Source organism: Epargyreus clarus, unplaced genomic scaffold (assembly GCF_041222505.1).
Source record: "Epargyreus clarus isolate Ecla_fem2 unplaced genomic scaffold, WU_Ecla_fem_2.2 ptg000010l, whole genome shotgun sequence".
Lineage (NCBI taxonomy): Eukaryota > Metazoa > Arthropoda > Insecta > Lepidoptera > Hesperiidae > Epargyreus > Epargyreus clarus.
The window spans coordinates 12,283,135-12,307,845 of NW_027332218.1; the positions used below are offsets into that span (position 1 = coordinate 12,283,135).

Consider the following 24,711-nt stretch of genomic DNA (forward strand, 5'->3'; position numbering starts at 1 on the left):
AAATCGAATTATAGTGACGCATCGATTTAAGTCTATAATCGAGACTAATAGAAACCATCCCTATTAAGTACAGTCATAACAGTAAATGATATAACAATAAGCAGACTATTTCAACTGTTATAAAAATTGTTTCTTATAAGTTATAAGATGATGAGTCGATGTTAAGAGTCAATAAACTGAGTTTGAAACTACGATTGGAAGGGGACATAAAATCACCTACAGCTAAATACAATTACGATTAATTATTAAAGGACATGTTTGTTGAGTGACAAATATTTTTAAAATACGGGGCCCATGAGTATGTTTTACACTTACGTCATATTGTCTTTTATTGCAGCTAAAGACCTTTTTATTATTCTGAATTTGTTCTGTATAAAATAGGAACATTAATTGGAAAAAAAAAACATTTAAACCTGTAAGAATACAGGATGCCACTAAATCATTTATAGGGAAACAATACATGAAGTTAATTAATCAAGGTATAACAACACAAATATCTAAAATATGCAAAAAAGACTCAACCAGTATCATATTTATATGACTGCAACTTAAAACAAAGTATGAAAAACATCTTTAAGGTTACAGACATTGCTATTTAGCCCATTTTATTTATGCAACCTTGAATTTCGTGCTATATATTTTTTTTTAATATTTGTAACTCAACGGACACGACCTGTATATATACATTATTCATAACTTCAAACGATACAAATCGAATCACCGAATGGAATAATTAACTCGCCTGATAAATTAACAAAGCCATCGTAATGGTGTTGCTACACTTGACCATCTGTTAAGTTAAAATTGTCTATGCTGTTTGTTGAACTTTCATTCATTCACTGTAATTTGTATCAGTTAGAGAGAAATAAGATAAATTTAGGAATGAGTCAAGTGAATGAATATACGTCTGTATTTGGCAATTATCCCTCATTTCTGTATTTTTATGTAACAGTTACATTTTGGTCAACTGTTTTTTTTTATTCATTCGTTCTTTATTTTCATTCATCAGTCACTTCCTTTTTATTTTTAGAATGCTAATTTTAAGTTTTGTGAATGTTGTCAGAATATTAACCTCTATGGGTTAACCTCAAAACATTAATGTCACACGATAAACCATTATTTCAGACCATAGACAACATACAGATAGTAAAGTGGTGCAACACACTGCGTTATATAAGTGTACTTATATTTACGAAACTATCGGTGCATCCCATACATCTTGATCCTTAGAAAACCACCCGACTTAACAACTAGACTCGTAATTGCTATATCTTGAATACTAAAAATTGTCTCTGGGTAACACTGTAGACCATAAATAAAAATGTCGTTATTTTTTAATGAAATGAAGTAGTAATCGAGTATGCAGCCTACCTACTGGTAAGTAGACACTGTCGCTAAAGAACACGTGTAATCAACCCCAGATGATTCGAGTCTATGGGTGCCACTAGAATCGTATTAAATAATCCTATAGGTGAATTTAATACATATCCACAGCTACCTTGCACATGTTTGGAGGAAAGATTCCCTTACTTAGGTCGTCCAACTGAGAACTAAGTTGTAAAGCCTAATATAAGTAACATTGTGTAATATTCGTTATTCAGTGTTGTCATTTTAGTTATATCCTAATAACATAATTAAAAGTGACTCTCAACTCCCCTCTGAACACAATTGATAAATGCGTTATACAAAAGTCAACACAGAAATAAAATCGTTGTTAAAAAATCTAAAAATAAACTAAAAATATAGAGAAATTAACGTTTGGCCTACAGTATTACCTAGGATGGCGAGAAACGCCAGATAATGAAATATGAGTAGGCGTTATGAATATGCTACAAAGTTAAGATAAAAAATGTTGCGTCGACGTCGCCTCTCCACTTGAGCAGTACACTTGACCTTACCAATCACAATTCTTTTAATTAAGAGCAATTAATAATTTATTGTATAAATAATCCAGCTGTTAAACTTTAGTATATGTTAATTTCTTTGAATGTTTACATGTAATTAAAAAAATCACAATGCCTAGTTGATTGGTACATGATTCATTATAGGGTCGGAATATTTTGAAAAGGTGTTATTACTTCCAATTACCCTTTTAAGCAAAACACTGCTCAATAACTCAACATTGCTTAATAACTCAACACTGTTCAATAACTCAACACTGCTCAATAACTCAACATTGCCTAATAACTCAACACTGCTCGCCCCAGCACAACACTGCTCAACAACACAACACGGCGACGTCGATATGGTATCGGGGCGTTCAGCGCAGGTCGGGGTTGTCGTTGATCTGCTTCTTGATGCGCACCAACATGGTGGTATACCACTGGTCGAGGCGGGATATGCTGTCGTATGTCTTCACCGCCTCGGTGAACGCGTCAACGTTCTGCTCCTCCAGGTGTTCGATCAGCTCCTGATGACAAAATAGTGGATATTAACTTCAGTAACCCTTTTTTGACTTAAATGCAAACAGGTTATAGACACACTGTGAAACAACTGGAGACTCTTGTTATGCTGATAGAAACTAGTGATCAAATTGGAATGGTATGTAACCAATAACAATTGCATTACATAAGCCATGGACATGTACAAATCAAACTTGGGATAGGAAGAGTAAGGGATCAAATTTAAATGACTACACTACCTATATTAAAAGATTTTTTTTCTAAGATTGACTTGATTGAGATTGATTCTTGTAACAAACAAAACATGCAGATCATATGATGGTATGTGTTTACTCGCACTGTCGATCATGACCATGATGTATAGGACCATATAGAACATGCCATATGTACCTGAAGCCAATCACAGATGCATTACCACTCCTGAGGACTTAGAGGGTCGCATATGTCAGATTCCTACCTGAGGACGGCCACGCTACCCCTGAAGACTAAGCTGGAATGCTTAGGAGAAGTATGTCTCCCTTACCACACCCTTCAAATCAGAACACAGCAGCGCTTAACACTGCTGATATTAAGCAGAAATAGGTGTAACATTGGTACCCAATTCAATACCAATTCGACTCCGGCGGCACCACCGCCACACCTATTTCTATCTAATAACAGCAGTGATAGGCGCTACTGTGTTCCGTTTTGAAGGGTGTGGTAAGGGAGACAGACTTTTCCGAGGCGTTCCAGCTTAGTCCTCAGGGGGTAGCGGCGCATCTGTAGCCGACCTCAGGTAGGAGTATCTAATTCTATCTGGGGTTGATTACAGATGTCCATGGGCGGCAGTAGCCACTTACCATCAGGTGGACTGCATGCTCGTCTGCTACTCCTATATTTTTAGATAAAAAAAAAAACGATCTGTCCTTATTCTACCACCGTTTCAACTAACAGTTGGGTACGATCTATACTGATCCTACCTCCACTTCAACTAGTTGTTCGAGCACCCACCTTGACCAGCTTGCACTCCCTGGTGTCTGCGAAGGCGGGGTAGAGGCCGCAGTAGCGCTCGACCGCGTGCTGCGCGTTGAGGATGTCCACGCAGAGGTGGCACAGCGCCGCGCGGAACATGTACTCCTTCGCGCTGTACTTCAGCAGGCTGTTGTCCAGGGAGGACTTCGCGATCTGGGGACACCAATTTACTTCAGTGAACCTCACCGAAAAACTGGAAAATGTTTTGTTTTTCGAATAGTGCATTTGCAAGTGACCCTAGCGATCCGGCGAGCCTAAAACACAGCCGGGACAAGACGACTATAATTAGAAATGTAATGTCAATGTTCCTTACAACATGTATTGATGATAAAAAAAAATCAGTTTGGAAGTATTAGCTCTACAATTTTTTCAAGACTTCAGAATATTAAATAACATTCTAAATGATAAAGTTGAGTTTTTATTTATGACAGTTCTTGTATATTACGTGCTTAATTTGAAGGATGGCAAATAAAGGAAAAGGTAATCAAATTGTACAATATTTTACACTGTGAGATTTCACACCAAGGGCCTTGACTAAATCGCAACAATTGAGCGAGAAATCGACCTCTTATTAACTGGTCCATCCTTTCCATTAATAGCTGGACTAAACAAGAACGAGTCTAGTTGACTTCTACATTTTTTAATTACATTTAGTTCTAAATCATAGACATCATTTGTTAATAGACGTTATATGTAGTGAATATTTTCAGATTTTATTACTATAAGAGTAAAGTGAAGATAAAGGACAATGCCCATGAAAGTATGGACCGCCGTCCAGAGTTGCATCAAATTGAACCAATAATTATTTTTTAGATCAGCACTCGAGTTCTGAAGTTATTTACCGAAATGTTACACAACCTCAAAATCGAAAATATCCGACGATAGATTGATGGTCGGTTTTAACTGATAGTAGGTATCTATAATGTAGTTCGACTAACATATTCCATTTACTTTTAAAGGTAGTAGGTAAAAAAAACCTAAAATAATCCTAAAAACCTAAAATAATGAATTCCGAGTATGAAATACCGCCATTTTAATTTTTAAGAACAACAATCAACATTTCGTCTTATTTTTTCTTAAATGGAACCCCCTTATTCATAGAAACTATTCTGATCGACAAACTATGTAAAAAAATCAAAAAATAATTTTAATATTATTTTCATTTTGATGCATAAGAAAAATCATTAATCAAAACACTAATAGATCTTATTGAATTCCGAGTATAAAATTCCGCCATTTTAATTTTTAAAAACAACAATCAACATTCCGTCTTATTTTATCTTAAATGGAATCCCCTGTTCAAAGAAACTATTCTAATCGACAAATTATGTAAAAAAAATGAAAAAATAATTTTAATATTACTTTCATTATGACGCATGAGAAAAATCAGTACCAAGAATGGGCATTGTCCTTTGAAACAATTTTATTTATTTACACATCTTGCGCCAAATATATCTACCTTAATTAATCAGCTAATATAACCTAACCGAACCCAACTGACCTGCTCATAAATCTGTATAGCCTTGTCGTAATGCTCGAGCTGCGCGGCGTACTGGGCGAGCTTGAGCATACACTTGTTCGCCGAGGAGGTGGACTCCTCGCCCCTGAAGTAGTCCGCCGCTTGCTCGTAGTGTTGCATCGCGCGCGCGAGGTCCACGCACTCGGTCTCGTAGAGCTCGGCTATGTTCTGTGAAGAGCATATTTGTATTGAGCTACGAATTGTTATTTACGAAAAAAAATATTTTATTTTTGCTGCGTTTAGAAGAAATGATGATGGTCAGTGATTTTTGTTTCAATTAAAATCGACAGCATCAAAGTGGCTAACTTTTTCCAAAAAATATATATATTATGTCGTACATATATCATACCGTTTCGTAGAACTTGAAAGTGGTAGAACTCTGTAATTCAACTCTGACGACACCTCCACGCCTATTTCTGTAGTGTCAACTACTGCTGTGTTCTAGTTTAAAGAGGTGTGGTAAGGGAGACATACTTTTCCGAGGCATTCCAGCTTACTCCTCAAGGGTAGCGGCGCATGTGGCCGACCTCATGCAGGAATGTAATCTTAACTGGGGTTGATTGCCATGGGCACACAGATGTCCACGGGCGGAAATAGTCACTTACCATTGTGCACGTTCATTTAAAAAAATACATTATGTTACGATATATGTCGCGTCGTGTCTTTTTGCTTTTTATTAAATATGCCAAAAAACATAACTTGTAAAGCGCATATTTCAAAATAAAAGTTTTCTTAATTTTCTAAAATTAAAGATCTAAATGTTATCCCAAACTGATCGTCACTATTAAGTTGCAACGCCTCACACTATTTATCTTGATACTGATAAGTCTATCTAATTATTTTATTAATAAAATAAAGATGATGCACAAAACAACTTAATCTCTTTATCTACATTTAAAATTATGTCGATTATGTTTTTGCAGATAGTTAAACTTTATCGAAGCTAAATGAGTAGGCACACCCTGTATCGTCATTTACTCAATATTCAATAATTTATAACGTTCATTTGGATTAGTGGAGTACAGGTACATATTTTTAATGACAATCTGTGTTAGATATATCTGTGTTAGACTCCTATCCAATAATAATACCCAACTATGCAACGTGCCCGCGCGGACGCAGGGAATAGTCAAGAATAGTTACTTACCTCACCTTAGTTAACTCAGGGTAATATAAGGTATTATGAAAATATAGTTACCTGGTGGTGTTTAGCCGCTACGGTGAACCGCCCCATGTCGGTGTAGATTTCTATGGCCTTCAATAGACATGACACTGCCTCTGTAAAAGATAAAGAAATATATAAATTTAATGATAGTCATAATAAACTTACAGCGTTCCAATTCAGTCATCAGGGGTAGCAACGTAGCTACAGAGTTAAGTAGGAAAAATATGGCCTCGAAGCCTCGAAGGGCTATCACTCCAAGACGTATTCAATGACACCTCATAATAATGTTAAAATTCGTCTAGCGGTATAGGCCGCAGGGCGTGCTATAGAATAAGACATACATACTCGAAAAACATTACTCTGCAGTTGAGTAAAAAAGTAATATTTTTTAGTTACGTTTGGTTGTAATCTTTTTATGATATAAAGATAACTCAACTTTACACTGCGGAAAAAAGACCTAATAAGTGAAAGATACCAAATAAGGGCGCAATTTTTTTTATAAACAGTGATTTCCTTACAAACAGTATATTATTAGTTCATCATATTGCAAACAATTCAGTAAACATTTTTAAGATACCGTGAAATCCGATAAAACGACCTCGGGGCGCGTTATCGGTGTTACGTTAAGTGAACGTAACGTTACTCATTTATCTCCTTTCCGTTGCGGATGAGGTAATGGAAAACTATTTTGCCTAACCACGTACCTACGCCACGTACTTGCAATTTCTGCCTAATAACAGCAGTTTTAAGCGCTGCTGTTTTCTACTTTTAAGGGTGTGGTAAGGGAGACTTCTTATCCGAGGCGTTTCTACTTAGGGGTAGCAGCGCCACTGTAGGCGATCTTTGGTAGTCCTAACCATAACTGAGGTTGATTACAGATGTCCATGAGCGGCAGTAGCCATTTATAGTCCGCGTAAAACTGCTAGTCCGCTCTGAATATAGAAGTGAGTCGCGAATGAATTGTATGACTACACCTGCTCGCGACAACTTAAGAATTGACTAGCAGTTTGGCGCGGACTGTACCATCAGGTGGACTGCATGCTCGTTTTCTACTCCTATTCTTCTTCTTCTTCTTAAGCGTTACGTGGTCGTGGTCATTATGTGGTGTACCAAAATAAAACTGAATTATTAAGCACATTCGTAGAATCTCGTAGGCTTATATGAAAGCCTGACGAACTAAATAAATATGCCAAGTAGGTATATAGTAGGTATAGCATTTAAATGTATATAGGGCGACTTGAATAGTTGCTTGAACCTTGGCATTACTCCATACTTGGTTCTATTACCATTACAATAGCTATCAGCGATGCGACAGACAGACGATATTAACACTTATTATCTATTTAAATAGTGGTCAACTCAATATTAATATAACTGACAAGCAAGCTACATTATTTACAGGCGTTATAGACTGTAAGTGATTAAGAAAAACATATTAATAACACTTTATCTTTCTTATTTCTCTTATCTTTCTTCTAGGTGCTTCGTTTTCCTACAGAGAAGAAACCCTTATTACCTTCTGACGGTACGTCAATATCCTTACATTGTCTAGCATAAAAAACACTCTGTAAGTTTTTTAACAAGTTCTAATTAAACCCACTCGGCATGATTTAACAATTAAAGTTCGACAAATACAAAATCCCAGGTTCGACGCCTAGCCACTTAAACGACGAATCTACATTTATTTTCTAGAGATAAGTCTAACTATAACTCCCTATGTTTTTATCTAGAAAACGCAAAATAAATAGGATTCTTGTATTGAGTTATATGAAAGAAAGCTTCATAAACTTAAGATAACAAGAAGCAAAAGTTTTAAGTAAATATTTCCTTTCCACAAAAGAACGCCCACTCACTCAGTATATTTGAAAAGCAGACCTAAGTAATACGATTACGTGGAGGCGTATAGTTTACCGCAGACAACCGCAATTCCCCACATAATTGCTTATTAGATCGAAAATGCTAGTGATTGTATAAATTATGTAGAATGCAGAATCAATTGCAGATATATTTAATTCTGTGTAGAGTTTTATTGTAAACTTATCTTTTTAAGTTACTAAAAGGTTAACTAACGTTTGAGTCCTAATATATAAGGTTTTTTGACGTTGTATGATATACAAAACACTGGATTTTGACCGTTTAAAGACGATTAGATAAAACGGCTTTGTAATTCATCATACTAATGGGAGGCACGGATCAATCGCTAAATAAAATAGAGAACTACTAAAAAAATAAAAATAAAACCCAACTGCTTTAAATTATGTTACTCTCACTACTTAGACAAAACTAAAGGCATGGTAGGGCGTGCCAAAGAACGAAACAGACATAAATACGCTCGAAAAACATTACCCTCTTAGTCGGGTATAAAGGGCTAAGATCATATTCTACTAGGCTCGGGATTAAATTATATTATTGCTATTGGCTTATATTATATTTTCCTCCACCACAAAAATAACTAACAAAATACTCAAATTCCAACATTTTCCTCACTAGGGCATCCCAGCTCTCAGCGTGCCTAACCACATTGATTAATCCATTATCGTGCCTGAAATAACATACCGGAACACTAGCGCCGGCACTGCGGCATTGTCTGCCGGATATAGTTCGAGCCGATCGAACTCATGTCCAGACGATAGTTCAGTATGCCTAAGTTTGTTGCAACGGAATTGGATTAACTTTAGGATTAAAACTACTCCGTATGTTATAAGATGGGAATTTGCTACTCCATTCTTACATTCCTACCAAACTATGGAAAGTATTTGATGGAAAGTGGCCACTGCGTCTATACACATATGTGACCAACTCCATACAGAGCGGATTCTACCTGAAACCGACCTGTTACCACTCACGAGGACTAAAATGGTCGCCTTACATGCAAGTCAACTTAAACGCACCAGTGGTTCAACCCGCAACCAACAAGTATAACTAACAATCAATAAGAATGACTGAAACCTTTTTTATATTCCAATACTGAGCAAGGCTCTCTTCAAAACTGAGGCCCGCTGCATTGTAGGCATAAGTAATAGGCACTAATGCGGATTAATGGAAAAAGGGTCGGACTTTTAAACGGCCCATAAGGCTTCTTCCAATAACAGACAGATTTCTACGTAGATTATATTTGTATATTTAACATTAAAACAACACCCTTTATATTAAACAAAAGGGTTACACTTGGATACGAGATAAGGTCTGTTTGTAGTTATGAGGTTTTAACTGCGTTAGAGGCCAATAACCTTTTGGCAAAGGGCCACAGCAGCCATTTTATTAGTTTAAGGAAGCTTTAAAAGCCATTACATTTATTGCTTATGATAACCAACACACTGAGATAACGTAAAATAATAATGATGATTAGGGAAAATACACAATTTTGATTAAAATAGAATAAAACATACACAATTTTAGATACATAAATTCGTAAAATGTTACGTCAGTCACTTACGTTTGGGATTATTTTTTGCTCTATATTTGTAAAGCATAAGAAACAAGTTCTGTTGACACCTAAGGGTTTTTCAATTAAAAAAACTAGATATTTTTTTTAATTCACGACGGATTGTGTGAATTTTTAATAATGGATTTTACGACGTTATTTTAGCTTTGTAGCATGGAGTCCACGTATCCTCAATTTTCCATCATGGTGGACTGTGGCCTTAGATCACAATGAGAGTAGAGTAGACTCCGCGAATAGGACGAAGAAAAATAAAAACTAGAAACAGCATAATAACGCGCCTGGGTGCTATATTTCACAACACGGAAAAGGCAAAGAAAATATAGCTTCATTAACATGAAAAGGCTTTTTAGAAATGTGGGCCACGTTTGTTGGCTCATTCATTTTTGAGCTGCTTCATGTTGTCTGCAAATTTGTTTATAGACCACTTGTGTAGCCAATTTGTCACTATCTTAGTTATTTATGAATGTAATAAATCTCTGTTAGATTACGACTGATAGATTCTTCTCCGCGCGATTACAATATGGGGTATCCCCGCGCTGTTTTTCTATTTCGTAAATATTTTTGGGGTAAGAAATTTGTTTATCCTTAAGTATAAGTCGTGAAAAAATGAGTTTAGTCATTTAATGGATATAGATCGATATATAAAAAAAAACTGGATTTTTATATTTTTTCTATTGCATAATCACAATATTTTTTTATACAGTCAGTGTACAAATTGGCATACATATTTACCTTGGAAATATCAATATTAGCACTTTTATGCACCCAACAAAACATACTGACATACTTTCACTAGAAGTTTTCTAGCACACATTCTATTAATATTATCTGTTATTTTCTATACATAGTTACAAATATATTTTAATGGGACTCAGAAAAACCTATTAAGCATGGATTTCAGAGGTTTTAAAAAAGGGCATTTTCACTAAGTTACCATGTTATAATTTGATAAAAATAATAAACCTAGAGAAATAAAAAAACACAATCTCCACCACAACTTTGGAGCAGCAATTTAGAATTTTAACACACTACAATTTGGTAGAGATCTCATCACCATTAACCCAGTCCTGTCCCGGTGTTGGACACGGGTTATCTCTCTGAATGAGGATTAGGCCATAGTCCACCGCTCTGGCCAATTGCAAATTAGTTGACTTTACATACCTTTGAAACATTTTTTTTACTATTTTCAGTTTACTTGTATGACAATTTAGGCAGAAATACCACAAAAAATACTTTTTGATACCATCATACCAGGAAAAAGTATCCAATCTTTCAAACTGGAACCAACTATTCCCATTTACAAAATTTCATAAAATCATCTGAGCAGTATTGAAGATTAGCATGAAGTAACACATGTCACTGTATACACACATGCTAATCTCATCACATCCCGTTTAATGATTAATCTTGATTACTCACCATTAGGATCACATTTCTTGTAGCAATTTGATGCGTCTACGAAGTTGGTTGCGGCGTCGTGACGCACACCAGCCTTCAGGTGGAGCTGGGCTGCGTTGCAGAAGGCCTGGCCCGCTTGAGGCCACTTCTTGGCCATCTTGAACAGGTTCGCCGCTCGGAGGTAGCAGTCAACTGCTTCTTCTACTTTGGACGAGCCCCTATTTTGACATAATGGTATTATAATTTGACAAAAATTTCTATGAACATAGGTGATGAAGAAATTTTATTTTAAGGTGATAGAAAAATCATCATGGTTTCAATCCAATGTCATAACAATATCAAGAGCTGTTGTGTTCTGGTTTGAAGGGTGTGGTAGGAAACATACACTTGCACAAGGCATTCAAAGTTAGTCAACGAGATAACACCACATCTAGGGCTGACTTTAGTGAGACAGTGGCATAATTATACCATATGAGATTCGTGGCAAGTTCATTACATGGGGCACTAAGAAAAAATCATCATATTGTATTTGAATTTTATAAAAGTCTCATGTATTTTTTTCTGACAAATACTGAATATAGATTTTGTGATTTTCATACGTGTACCTCTAACGATATTCAAATAATATATATATATATATATATATATATATATATATATATATATATATATATATATATATATATATATATATATATATATATATATATATATATATATATATATATATATATATATATTTAAATCCCGGTATCATTTCTGCGTCCTTCCAAAGACCAGCATTTCTGCGTCATCTATTTATTTTCTCTTTTTTGCTTATAGTTGCTGTGTATATTCTTTAATACATTACATAGATGACATTACTCACAATTACTTAGACATAACTGACAAAAATGACATTATACACATTTTTCATTTCGCCCTCCATATTACATCCAAATACTCCGCCGCCAATGTTGCCTCCATTAGAGGTCAATGCTTCGAAAATGTAGGTATACAGCCAAAGTGTCCTTGAAGAACTACCTAAGTACGTACGAAATAAACTCCGGTAAAATTTTTAGGGAACGGATGTTTGAAAACTTGTATATTGTCTTTATTCATTAAAGGCATCCCTTAAAAACAGACGACCTCTTTGTTATTAGGAATGTCTAAACATTTACTTTCCATCTTCAGTTTTTTGTTTTAATTTATAATAGGGAATATGCATGTGATTTAGATTTTCTTGTTATTTTTTTTCCTCGGTACTTTATGGTCCTGAAGTGACATCTCAACAATTTTTTTTTATTTATTTTGTATAAAATTGATTAAAACTTTAATCAAAAATCGTAAATTATGCGAGCGAAATTCAAATTTGCAAAACGCATTGCCATTGGTCGAATCGAAACATGACGTCACGCACGGCGGCGTCGATATTCATACTGTTTGAGATAAAAAATGTTTTTATTAAGATTCCTGCAGTGTTTACTATTACCTAGTGCGATTTTTCTATATAAGAAATAATCAAGAACAATGATTGAAACTAGTTTTGTCAAAGCACAATCGGACTATTTACCAAAAACATGCAAAAATGGATAAACGAGTTTTTATGCTTAGGTCAATTCAGAAATATTTAACTGATCATAACTTAAATGTTGTTAACATTCGCCTATCTTAATCTTTATAATATTCTAATAGATTTTAATGCATTTTGTGTGTTTCAAATGATAGTGTATCATATAGATGTCAATAAGTACCAAACAAAGTAGATGATGAATGCAATATTTTAAAATTATTTACCTAAAATTATTGTTTGTTACAGTAAATGCAAATGTTAATGCGATTTTAGAGATACTTTATCTGTTTCCTATCTTACACCATCTTTTTCGTATTTTCACATATTTTGAAACAGAAAAAAAAACAATGTAATTTGTTTATAGTAGTGTTTATGTACAATTACTCTAGGAAACATCTATAAAGTGGTTATTTAGCCTTTCTCGTGATGTAAATAGCGATGTAGCCTGAAAACTTTAAATAATAATATTATGTGCATATAGCTAGCAACAAAAAACACGTTCCGTGACGTCATTCAAAGAGCGGGAAAAATTGCGGCGTTCAAACCTGTCAAATTGTACCGATACATTAAATAATTTTTAAAAAAATATTTGAAACACTAATAACATTGTTTATATTTTTTACTACATTAAGGCGAAGTGATAAGTTTAAAATAATAAAATAAAAAAAATAACAAAAAAATAAAACCGACTTCTATGTCACTACAAAGTAAAAGATAATTGAATTATTTCAATTATCTTTTCTCTCAATATATTTCGTTGGATAATGATGTAAACAGCGTGTCTAATATGAGCGCCGACTTCAGAAATATGAACAAAACCAACATTTATTTCATTTATTTTTTACTTTTTAGTGACATAGAAGTCGGTTGTATTTTTTTGTTAAGATTTTTTTTCACCCTTTTTAGTGATTATATTCTAACATTTATATTAATACAATATAAAATTGTATTAACGTGATCATGAAAGTAACCTCTGAGTTTACATTGATCGGAACCGCCCGCTCGCAGGGCGCTGCCGCGCCCTGCTCGCTTAGTTTTATATTGTCTTATATATTCCAACCTAACCTAATTAAATAGTCAATGATGAACTGGCTTTGCAATTTCATTCGAACCTACCCCTAATATCTTCAAATACAACTCAATTATTCCCATCGGTTGAGGAGTTACATATTTTGTCTCCGAGCCACATTATCAGACCCTTAAATAGTCAATGATGAACTGGCTTTGCAATTTCATTAGAACCTACACCAAATATCTTCAAACAAAACTCAATTATACCCATCCGTTAAGGAGTTACATATTTTGTCTCCAGAACCCACTCTGATCCTCATCATAATTAAATGGGACCAACTTTAGCAATTGTCCACACAGGAAATTAAAGGCATTAAAATAGGTTCATAAACGGCGAAGTTATGGCTATTATATTTACATGGGTGGAAGTGTTCCCCTCATTTTCTCTAGAATCCATCGATGGATCCTAACCATATTTAAATGGGACCAACTTCCAGCTCGTCTCTATACAATAAAAAAGAATTATTAAAATCGGTCCACTAACGGCGGAGTAATTTGTGTACATACATAAAAAAAAAAGATACCGGCCGAATTGATAACCACCTCCTTTTTGAAGTCGGTTAAAAATGTGCATATTCCCTATTGATAATTGAAGGATGAGTGCTAGATCAGAGCGATCCCGGGGTCGTAGCTCTTTTGTCGATAGTCTCTGGAGTATGCAGCGATACTGAAACATCTTTGAGTAACGACAGTTATAGCGAGTCAGAGCTCTTGACTGGTAAGAATTCGATGTCACCAGGAAAGTTCAGCTTGGTGGATTCAGACATGACGAATTCAGAAAGTAGTGACTCAGAAATTATTTTTCACTATTTTATAAAGTGCGCTCTTTGGGGAAGACATAACAGCATCCCTAATTATAATTACTGCGAAAAGTGTTTCAAGATTAGAAAATATTTCCATTCACATTTTAACCGAAAGAACAAAAACTGTAAAACCAAAGATTTCAGTAATCAGAATCATGGGAAGACAGAATATAGCTGCTACTGATGAAGACACAAACTCATATAAGCATCATATGCTATCGCGCAAACGCAGCGCCGTAGAACCTATTATAAAGCAACCATTGAAAAAACATGCTAACCAAGATTTTGATGTTGCGTAGTACTTAATAAAAAGACATTTCATAATATACTGAAAATCTTGATGTTCGGTTGGTCTTGTGGTATTTCAAGTGGACATGACCGACTTTAATGCTTTAGGTGCCTGAATATACTTGCGAATAAATTTAATATAATTTATTATTTATTCTAGCTCATAAAGGCTCTTTTGTTTATATTTACTGCACTTGTGAAAAAAACAATAAAAAAAACTACAAACATCTAAAATTGCGCGAACGAACTTCATCTTATTTTTTTGTTTGTTTAGGTTCCTATTAATTAGTAATTATAATATTGTTTTTTATGAAATGCGAAACAAATACACGTTTCGCAGAAGTGCCTAAATACCTACGAAATTAATTGATAATTTATTTCTGTTATGAAGATTATACTTTCCATCGAGACATAGATTCCTAGCAAAGAGGCACCGTTAAGTAGCACAGGTGAGAATAACCGGTTAGAACCAGTTTATCCATAAAATCCTTAGGACGCGGAACAGTCGTTCAGATGGTTCAAAATATACGTTTAAGGGGTGAGGTACAGAGGGGCGAAGATATACGCAGGCGCATCCAGCGCCTCCAACGAGGTGCGGCTGAGTTGCGAATTAAAATTTCACTCTTAGAACAAAAGTGCGTCCGAACAAAAATTGAAATTTAGTAGCATAGATGTCAGCACAGTACGTTACCAAAAACTCACGGCGATTGCAAAACTGCGTCCGTATACGGAAGCAGAAACGCGGTGGACGCAACATTAAATGATAAGTTGGCAATAGAAGGACGCAGGAATGTTTGTGGGATGTATATATATATATATATATATATATATATATATATATATATATATATATATATATATATATATATATATTTATTTATATACATTTCAGAGATTTTTACTGTCACTTTTAGCTAAGACTACAATCCTTCATAGAGTTAATTACTTCATCAGAAAAATGATTCTGCCAACCATAGACACAAAAAACATATATGCTATATTATGTCACTTGAATGTAGCACTCCTCACTTCTCATTTATTTTGTAGGAAGTAACAAAAGGATTTACATTACAAAAGAGATTACACCTACAAATGCAGTTATTAACTAGCACACTAATATAATGTAGTTAATAAGGTCTAAGGAGCTTAACTATTGAGTAACAGAACCTCAGAGGTACAATTTGTAGATATACATATTTTATATTTTTTCTCTATGGCAAATTCTTTTTTATTACACTTATCCCTGTATTTCAGTTCAAAATTTAGATATATCATTACCTTTTTTTTAAAACCTTGTAACCTTTTTTTATTTTATCATAAGTTACTGAAATTTACATTGATAGTCTAACTTGTGTACTGACTATTGCTAATAATTACACGATGTAATTGCATATTGGGAACATATTTTTTTCACATGTTGACATAGTGCTTACTTACTAGATTTAGATCATCTGTGATTCATAATACTTTAACCAAGGCCATGCTGGTTTATTGTTATAATAATAAAAAATATATCGTTACAATTACACCACACAATCTGTTATTCGAAATCAATATTAAGTCCAGCTTTTTTATCAAAAAAACTTTGGTCGCATCGAATCTAATTAGACACGTAAAATTCGAGGCGTACACAAAGAAATGCGAAAAGCCTCCAAAAACTTAACCCACACACCTGGATAATGCATGTAAACGTACTGTAATGTGTAATTAACGGGTTAATAAAGATAACATCATCAAAATAATGGATCAGTCATTGTCCTCACCCGAAAAGTGAGCCGAGGAAAGATTTCGACGAACTCAATTTTTTCTCCGCCTCTGCAATAAGCTGCATCGCTTTTTGTTCGTTGTCCGCCATCCTTGTGGCTTTTACACTAAACACTACAGTTATTCAACTATATTTCCTAGGGAAATTAACAATTTATTGACAAAATGTCGTCACTCCTAACTGCATGCAAGTGCAAAAATCACTCACTCGCTGTCATCGATTGATTTATGTCTGACCAGAGGAGAAATAAAACGAAGAATGCGTTCACAATTAAGCCCCAGAAATATGGTAGATGGAATGTAAAAATTGACCAACAGAGGTCACCTTGTTCGATTTGGATTACGTAACCATAAAAACGTATTTTAAAAAATAGTGGAGTTAGCCGATTTGCGAATTAAGGTATCGATATATACTGTCGAATTTAGAAACCTCCTCCTTTTTTAAAGTCGGTTAATAAAGCAATGGTTAATAATAAATTATAGCAACACTATAGATATTGTTACACATACCCCCATCAGATCGCATTAGTAGTAAATATACAAACATAATCGTTTATTTCCGAACATACATTATAATAATATACTATAACTACTTATCTATGATAGTAATACAGAACCTCCCTATTTTAAGTCATTTAAAAATTAGTAGATAAAAGTTCAAATGACCATTTCTATTTATACCTAGGTTTACCAAGAGATCCTAGGATTGTATTGATTGTATCAGGGATTATATTACGAAGATTGGTCTGTTATCGTCGTTAATAAGAAGCTTGGATTACAATATTACTGTTATTATTGGATTTGATATTACATTTTAAACACAGATGCGGGTATGTGAAGTGGGGACGACACCATGGCGGCGCTCGAGTTAACAGTGAGCAACATTCTGGTCGGAGACTTCAGCAAGAACAGTCGAATAACGGAGATGCTTGTGTAGTTATAATACTTCTTATCACTAGTGTGAACTTACTTACGTATAATTATCGTTACTCTGTACAGTTTATGTGACTATATTATTACATGACTTCAATACCTTCGAGATGACTTTAATTTCAGGTCAAAAAATTTACAATAGTGGGCAGTCGATATTCGTTTTCCAATTTAATAAAGCAATTAATAACGCCATGCTTGTATAATATGTTATTTTTCCTTATTTGCGCCCTCATGTAGTAAATAAACGGTCCCGACTTTCATAAAACGTTTGTTAAAAATATATAATAATCCAGTCAGAAATACTCGCACAGGTCCGTATACCTAACGCTCACATACACATCCACACAAAACATATTTTTTTACCAAAAAATACGATATTTGTCTTTCTATCATGGTAAAATTTCATCCTCCAATAACTTTCTTTCAAACGCTTATCGAAGTAACTATACATTCAAATATGCCTTTTTAACAGTTTCACTGACTTACTAATCACTAAATGACATACAATGATAATTTAATGGGTAGAACAAGTGAAACATTTTCTTTAAATTATGACCAAAATTTCTGAGGGTATGAAGACTGCAATAAAACACCGTAATAACTCATTTTATTTATTGTTTGTTCATAGATAATGTATCGCTACTATTTGCGATTTAACAACACACATACACAACTTTGAAAGCTTCAGTTGAAATATTTTCTGGCTGAAGTTAGAACTTTAGAAATAGTAGACACATAATTATTTAGACAAAAAACAGCCCACTCCTAACAAAAATATATTTTAGTACCTATATGTGGTTATATTTTTACGACATCAATACCGTTAATTTAATACTGTGTTCACAAATTCATATAAATTATTTTAAATTCCAATTAAATAATAATATCTATCAGATATGCATATGCTTAGTAATTTCCCTCAAGCATTAAAATATGCAGAATACAACCACATATAAATAGAGCTTTTATAATATGTTGTAACAGCTATACAATATATTTAGACACCTAGTGAAGAACTACTTACATATAAATTAGTTGAATATATGACTAGGTTCTACATTTAATGTTGAGCTGTCTTAGGAGTAGCGAATTTTTCAATATTCAGGTTTAGATAGCAACAATTTTGAAAAGTGTAGTGGTTCAAAAATTACTCATATCATATGATACGCCTGTACTAACGGATATGTAAACATATACGTAAATATACGGGAAAAATTGGAAACTTTCAAACAGACAATAGAAAGACTCCTAAGACAGGCCAAAGCTATATAATACTATGTCCCGATGACTTCTCTTTGACCTTGTGTGCACTGGACCTTACGAAGTACATTAAGTATATGGACTTAATTCTCCAGTGTATAAAAGATCTACTACATAGTCATACGTAATAAAAGTATTGTCATTGCAATAGAGAGATACATTTATAGATTACAATTGTTAAGTGGTAATCCTACAAATGAAATTTTTGAACATTTGGAAAAAGGCTTAAACTGGACCCTTGGGTGAAAGCGACAAACAAAAATAAAACAAAATAAAAATACTCCTTAATTTTTTATTTCTCTCATAAATAAACTAAATCAAATTTCTAGGCACGACAGAGCTAGCAAATAACAAAGCAATGGATATTTACATAAAAGGGAACCATTATTAATAATAATAACGCACATTGATTACGCAATACTTGAATAAAATGTACAACTTATAAATTTGAAATAATAAGTAAAATAAATTCAAAAAATGAATATCTAACATTTTAACTTATACAAAAACTCAATACCAAAAATCAAATAAGAAAATTCTGACATGTAAAACATATGCCAGCCGAATTTGCTTCAAATCACAGCATTGAAAAACACACTATGGCTAATTCATAAAATGTAGTTAATTGAAGTCGGGCAACTGGCAACTCCGAATTCATAGAAGGACGAAAGCATTAGGTCAAAGGACAAGTATCCGGACCTAAACTAAACATAAAACGAACGGAATAGGTTTTATCTGAACATGCGACTTAGGGTGTGCACAAACGAGTCATTCGCGATTCTGTTAATTAAGTTTTAGATGTTACAAAGTTAAAAGCTACAATGATAAAGTGCCTATTAAAAATCGTCTGTCCTGTCCGTCTGTGTGTGTCCCTTAGATATTTCCCAGTAAAAATATTGCACAAAAATACATCAGAAGATCAACTGGAACGAAAAATCTTTATCAGATCTCATACACTTTAGCAAATGATATCAAATACCATTAATTTGAATTAGAACCGATCCTACAACATTCATGTAAGCTATATAATCGACGTAACGTTACATATTATGAGATCGATTTTTATTAGACACGACGCATTTATTTTATCAAAGTTCATATTATGCTTTTCTAAGAGAACCAATGTCAAATACGAGATATGTATGGGACCAAATATTTCTTAACTCTCAGTTGTAAGAACAGTTTAATCTTAAGTTATTAAATAATTTCAGTAATATCTGGATTGATGGAACTCCCATATTTTTGTGTCTAATAAAATTCGAGACCACTACTATTGAATAAAACAGCTTTATAATTATGCTATGTAAACATCTAACAAACGTTATTTACACGTATTTATTCGCAGCTTTATTGAACTGTGATATCTTATAGCGTCGGCTTATTCATAATAGGCGTTTACACAGAATATTTATTTAATTAAGACCTGGCATCTACAGAAAACATTATACTATGCTCCGAAAGTTACAATGGAGACCATGCTGTTTTTCAAATATTTTTTATAAAACTTACAAATATTACATACCAAGCCTTTAAAACAAAGTTAAAAAACTATATAGTAGTGGCAACATTTTTAAGTAATACTCTGTTCAAATGCTCACTTTCCAAGTCTCAAAACATGTAGTAATACTTTAAATTGTGTTTTAAAGCATAATATCACATCAAACGAAACATTTAATAAATCTAGCATTTGAACGCGCCCTTATTGTATTTAAAGAATTAATACAATGATTATGGCATTGATACTTAACACACGTTTCTATGAAGCAAAAAATAATATTTTATTTCGAAATTAACCACCAGGGTATTATTAATTCATAAAAGATTTTCAATTTATTATTTTTTGTATATTACATATATAAATAATTGCCAGTATTAATTTATTTCATTTAAATCAGACCGACTGCTTATATACTTTGCAACGGGAAATTAATGCATTAAAGTAATTATTAATTCAGTTTCGTCAATTAATAATAATTAAATAATAATTGCTTTGTTAGCAAAGCATTGAGCAAGGAATAATTCCGAATATCAATAATTATCTCATAAAAAATATGTCTAATATATGCACGACAAAATACTGGTAGATATTATTACGGAATTCTGTAAATTGTAAAGTATTAACATTTGCCAAATCATATCCATTAAATATATTATAACTTCATAAGTAAATATTTTTTCCTAAGATAATTGAATATAATAACCATAATAAGATTTCCCTATGGTTTTAGCAACGGAAGAGTGAATTCAAAAGATTCGATATGTCTATGGCAATCGGTCTAAACAATTTTCACAGATAAGAAATCCATTGATCTAAAACAAAATGTCGGCCACACAGTAAGCACCTAGTCCATATATTCATAACTGCCGCACAGAAAAATATACATACACCCGTAAGTAACATCTAGTTTCATAACAATCTAATGCGATAACTCCTATACATATGTAATAATTATATTGGTATTCGCTAAGAGCGTCACAGATAAAAAAGGTTTGCTATAATCTGTAATATTTTTTCAAGATGGCGTCTGTTATACGTTTCCCGCTAATTTAACGAATATATGACATATTAAAAATGTTTATTATTTTAGTTTTTTTCGATATATTTTTGGAAAATATCTTAGTCTGTAACACCCTTAGCTCCTTTACAAGATTACGTGAGAATATAGAGACAACATTTTAAACATAATATCAAAAAAGCTACTTTCGACATTCAAAAGTCACTTTTCTATATCTAAATATGACTACACAGTTTTATTATCATTTATACACATAATATATAGCATATCTGATATTATATTTCAATAACAATACGGGTATTTGATTTCTACATGAACTACGTAAGATTTGAAACATTATCAATACATTTTTATTTTACCGTCAAAAGCAAAGCCACAGGAAGGTAGTTTGAAATAGTTCACATATGAATACAGATAAAAGAGACAGAAAATTAAGAGAAAAATATATTAACTGTCTATTGTTTTTTAAGAAGCTTTGCCCCAGACGGTAGCGTTTTAATCCACCAATTCCTTTCCGTAAATGCTGACTACTTCCAAAGGTAGGAATGAAAAGTGACTACGTATCAAAAAATAGACGATTCAAAACGCGACGCTAAAATTATGTTTTTCTCTTTTTTTTTTGTACAATATGGAATGTGATGTCCGCTGATAGTGTTCTCGCAAATAAATAAGCATTGCACTCTGCGCACCATTTCATAAGAAAGTTTCATCAAAAACGGCATAAGATCGTGACTGGATTTCGCTACAAATGTAAAAAAATCTCTATCAATTCTTCTATCATAAGATCGAACTAATACTAAAAATCTTTGCCCTCAGACATTGACATTTAAGCTAAGCTTGCTAATTCAAAATTAAGTTTTTTAAACGTGCAACTTTAAGTGGCAAATGCACGACCGCCGATCAAACCAAATAAGTCTTTGGTCGTATCTGACCATAGACACTATTGTGACTCTATAGATTACATGATTTGTCTATGGACTTATGTTTATAAGTTAATCCATAGACCTTTGCTCTCAAATCGACCCATTCTCTTCAGATTTAATAATCCATAGAGTTATTAAACTGTTTGGTCTACAGTCAGATATACCAAAGTAATATGAATCGTGGCCTGATCGGTTAACATCATTAGGGCTCTTCCGCACATATTTCTCCCGAAAGGAAAATTTAAAACACTCTGGTAACACTTTCAACAAAGAATAATGCAAAACATCGAATGTGGAGCCACCTACCTGCCTTAGTCAGCTTTTAAGATGGCACAATCTGTCCTTGCGCGTACCATTATCTTAAGATAAACATCGTATATACATTGGATTACGAGCGATTACGTTATGTATAATATGAAAAAGACATAGTTCGTAAAATAATTACAATAGCACTGTTATTGTATTCAAAGAAAAAACATTTTAATTTGTAAGTTGGTTTTACCAAGTTGGTTGGTATCGGAGCCATATAAAGGGAACTCCTCAATAGTTAAGAGTACCTATACTGTGTTCAGGCTCACTTTAATCGTCCCCATAAGCAATTCAATTTAAAGAATTAACATACAAGAAGACTCATAATGATTTCATATACTTTTTCATCTTTTAATTAGTGACTTTCTCAGATTACACATAACGTCATCGTTTATGAGTACATAAATAACACTACTGACGTCACATTTCAGTGACTTAAGTATAGCTTGGTGTGGTAGGATTGACGGATCGATGCTAACTCAGCAAGGACCCGTACTCTGAACTAGAAGAGATTGGATCTATACATCTATGTTTGAGTCTTAGCTACTTAGCTAAAAGAGTAAGTACTAGTATTTTGAACATACATTTTCTCTTCATATCAAGTCTACTAGTGTTCGAAAAATAGGGATGGCGATTCAAACTCGATTCAAAAATAAAATATAACATCGATTTGAAAAATTCGTATACAATAAGAAATCTATTTCTGACGACTTATTTTCTAAAATAAACACTCAAAATGTTAGCTGCAGTATTTTTTTTATAATCCATTAATTCCAAAATCCATTCAATGCCCTGCAAATTCATTCAAAATTGATTTTTTGGCTTCGTAAAATCGATTTATCTGTTACATATTCATAGAACAGCATCCCTAAGCAAACTAGATCCAATCTCCCAAGTTAATATCCTTGGATATTTCTCGATGTGATGTTTAACTGAACTGGTTGGTGGGTTGCGGCGGTACCGGCGGCCGCATGGGCGGCATGGCTCCCATGGGCATCATGGGTGACGCGTTCATACCCATTACCATGCCCGGTTGTTGCTGGAATATTATACAATTGTTATAAATTAATTATATATTGAGAATTGTTATAATACACGTGCTGTTGTAAATTAGAAATATACCAAGTAAATATTATTTTAAGTTTTTGATATTGATAATTGTACTGAATACATACTGAAATTTTATTAATGATTATAGATCGTTTATTATATTTTATTACTAATATTTGAAATGTAATTTTTAGATTTAAGGTTTAAGGCCTCGTTTTGAGGATTTTTATGTTTGTTAGGAAACGTTTAAAAAAAATCTTACAACCTCAATTATTAAAAAAACCTACATCCTACTAAATAGTTAATTTCGCACACAGTGAAATAACAGAAGTAATATAATGTTATTGAAGTATTCGGATGAGTATGATCAGTTTGTCAGCACGAATCAAAACACAGTGGTAAAACACTAGCCATGCGTATCACACACGTGCAATGATAACTTTACTCTTACTTTCGTATACTTTACCTGAAATCAGCCAAAACTGCTAGTCAAATATTTTGAAAAAAAAAAATTTTTTTTTGTTGTTTCTGAAAGTTTTGGTTACCGTAAATAGATTTCATTTATTCCTGTACATTTATTTACATAAAAAGCTCTTCACAATATAATATTTTGCTCATATAAGCAGAATCGGGAAGGGACATCTAACTAAAAACCAAAGCAAAAAGTAAATAAATAAAAAAAAAACAATAAAAACAGCAACTTACCATATATAAATGCGGGGGGTGGTACGTATGGGGTAATGTATGGGGCAGTGGTGGGAGAGTCATGCCTGGGCCCTGAAAAACGCAAAATAAAGGGATGCTGGCATGCTACGGGAAGAAAACAAAAGAAATATAATGCTCAAAGTAATAAAAAATAAAAAAAATAAAAATAGTAAAATGAGCATAAGTCGAGGGAATAAGAGCTTCAAGATAGCGTTGAACTAGAGATCGTCGGTTATGTAACAACGAAAGCGATAGATAGAGGTCGCTGGTGATTCGCCATTAGAGTGTGAAGCTTTGCTTTAGAGTATAAACCTAGGTGGTACCCGTATTAATGCTGTGCAATTAGCTCGTTAGACAAATAAATTATCAGAATATTAATATCAATACAAAATAATTATATTGTACACAAAAATCCTAAAAATATTCTCTATTGATATAGATACTACTTAAATCCTCTTCGTATTTAATTTGTAGTACACATATACATGTGTATACTTGAAAGTATTCTTTCCGAGAGCTTGAAGATTTTTTATAATAATACTGCATGCCTATCCAAATATATTTCTTACACTTAAGTTGGTGTTTCCTTTCATAAAC

General features: G+C 33.3%; 2 protein-coding genes across 10 annotated transcripts in view; both read right to left on the minus strand.

Annotated features, from left to right (window-relative positions):
• Window positions 1-970: 970 nt before the first annotated feature.
• alphaSnap (Alpha-soluble NSF attachment protein) lies at window positions 971-16,654 on the minus strand. The gene is made up of 6 exons (XM_073077485.1): window positions 16,418-16,654; window positions 10,962-11,158; window positions 6,131-6,210; window positions 4,915-5,100; window positions 3,393-3,566; window positions 971-2,410 (listed from the first exon to the last, which is right to left on the minus strand). The coding sequence occupies exons 1-6, from the start codon at window positions 16,507-16,509 to the stop codon at window positions 2,261-2,263; spliced, it is 879 nt and encodes a 292-aa protein (XP_072933586.1). The 5' UTR covers window positions 16,510-16,654; the 3' UTR covers window positions 971-2,260.
• A 6,476-nt stretch (window positions 16,655-23,130) lies between these two features.
• The window catches only part of lap (phosphatidylinositol-binding clathrin assembly protein lap), a 45,506-nt gene continuing 43,925 nt past the window's right edge, over window positions 23,131-24,711 (minus strand). For 7 of the 9 annotated variants that reach the window (XM_073077487.1, XM_073077486.1, XM_073077490.1 and 4 more), the window contains 2 exons: window positions 24,115-24,186; window positions 23,131-23,398 (listed from right to left, as the gene is read on the minus strand). In XM_073077487.1, coding sequence (XP_072933588.1) covers window positions 23,288-23,398; window positions 24,115-24,186 — 183 coding nt within the window. In that variant the 3' untranslated portion in view covers window positions 23,131-23,287. The remainder of the gene's footprint in view (window positions 23,399-24,114; window positions 24,187-24,711) is intronic. The other 2 variants (XM_073077491.1, XM_073077489.1) reach the window with 1 other exon arrangement.

What these genes read in the sequence shown, in the direction of transcription:
- alphaSnap (XM_073077485.1), bottom strand. Translation starts at nt 16,509, where the DNA reads ATGGCGGACAACGAACAAAAAGCGATGCAGCTTATTGCAGAGGCGGAG. An exon ending in TTCCTCGGCTCACTTTTCGG is followed by an intron (nt 11,159 to 16,417) that starts GTGAGGACAATG and finishes ATGTCAAAATAG; the next exon opens with GGGCTCGTCCAAAGTAGAAG. An exon ending in GGGAGTGCAAGCTGGTCAAG is followed by an intron (nt 2,411 to 3,392) that starts GTGGGTGCTCGA and finishes TTTTGTCATCAG; the next exon opens with GAGCTGATCGAACACCTGGA.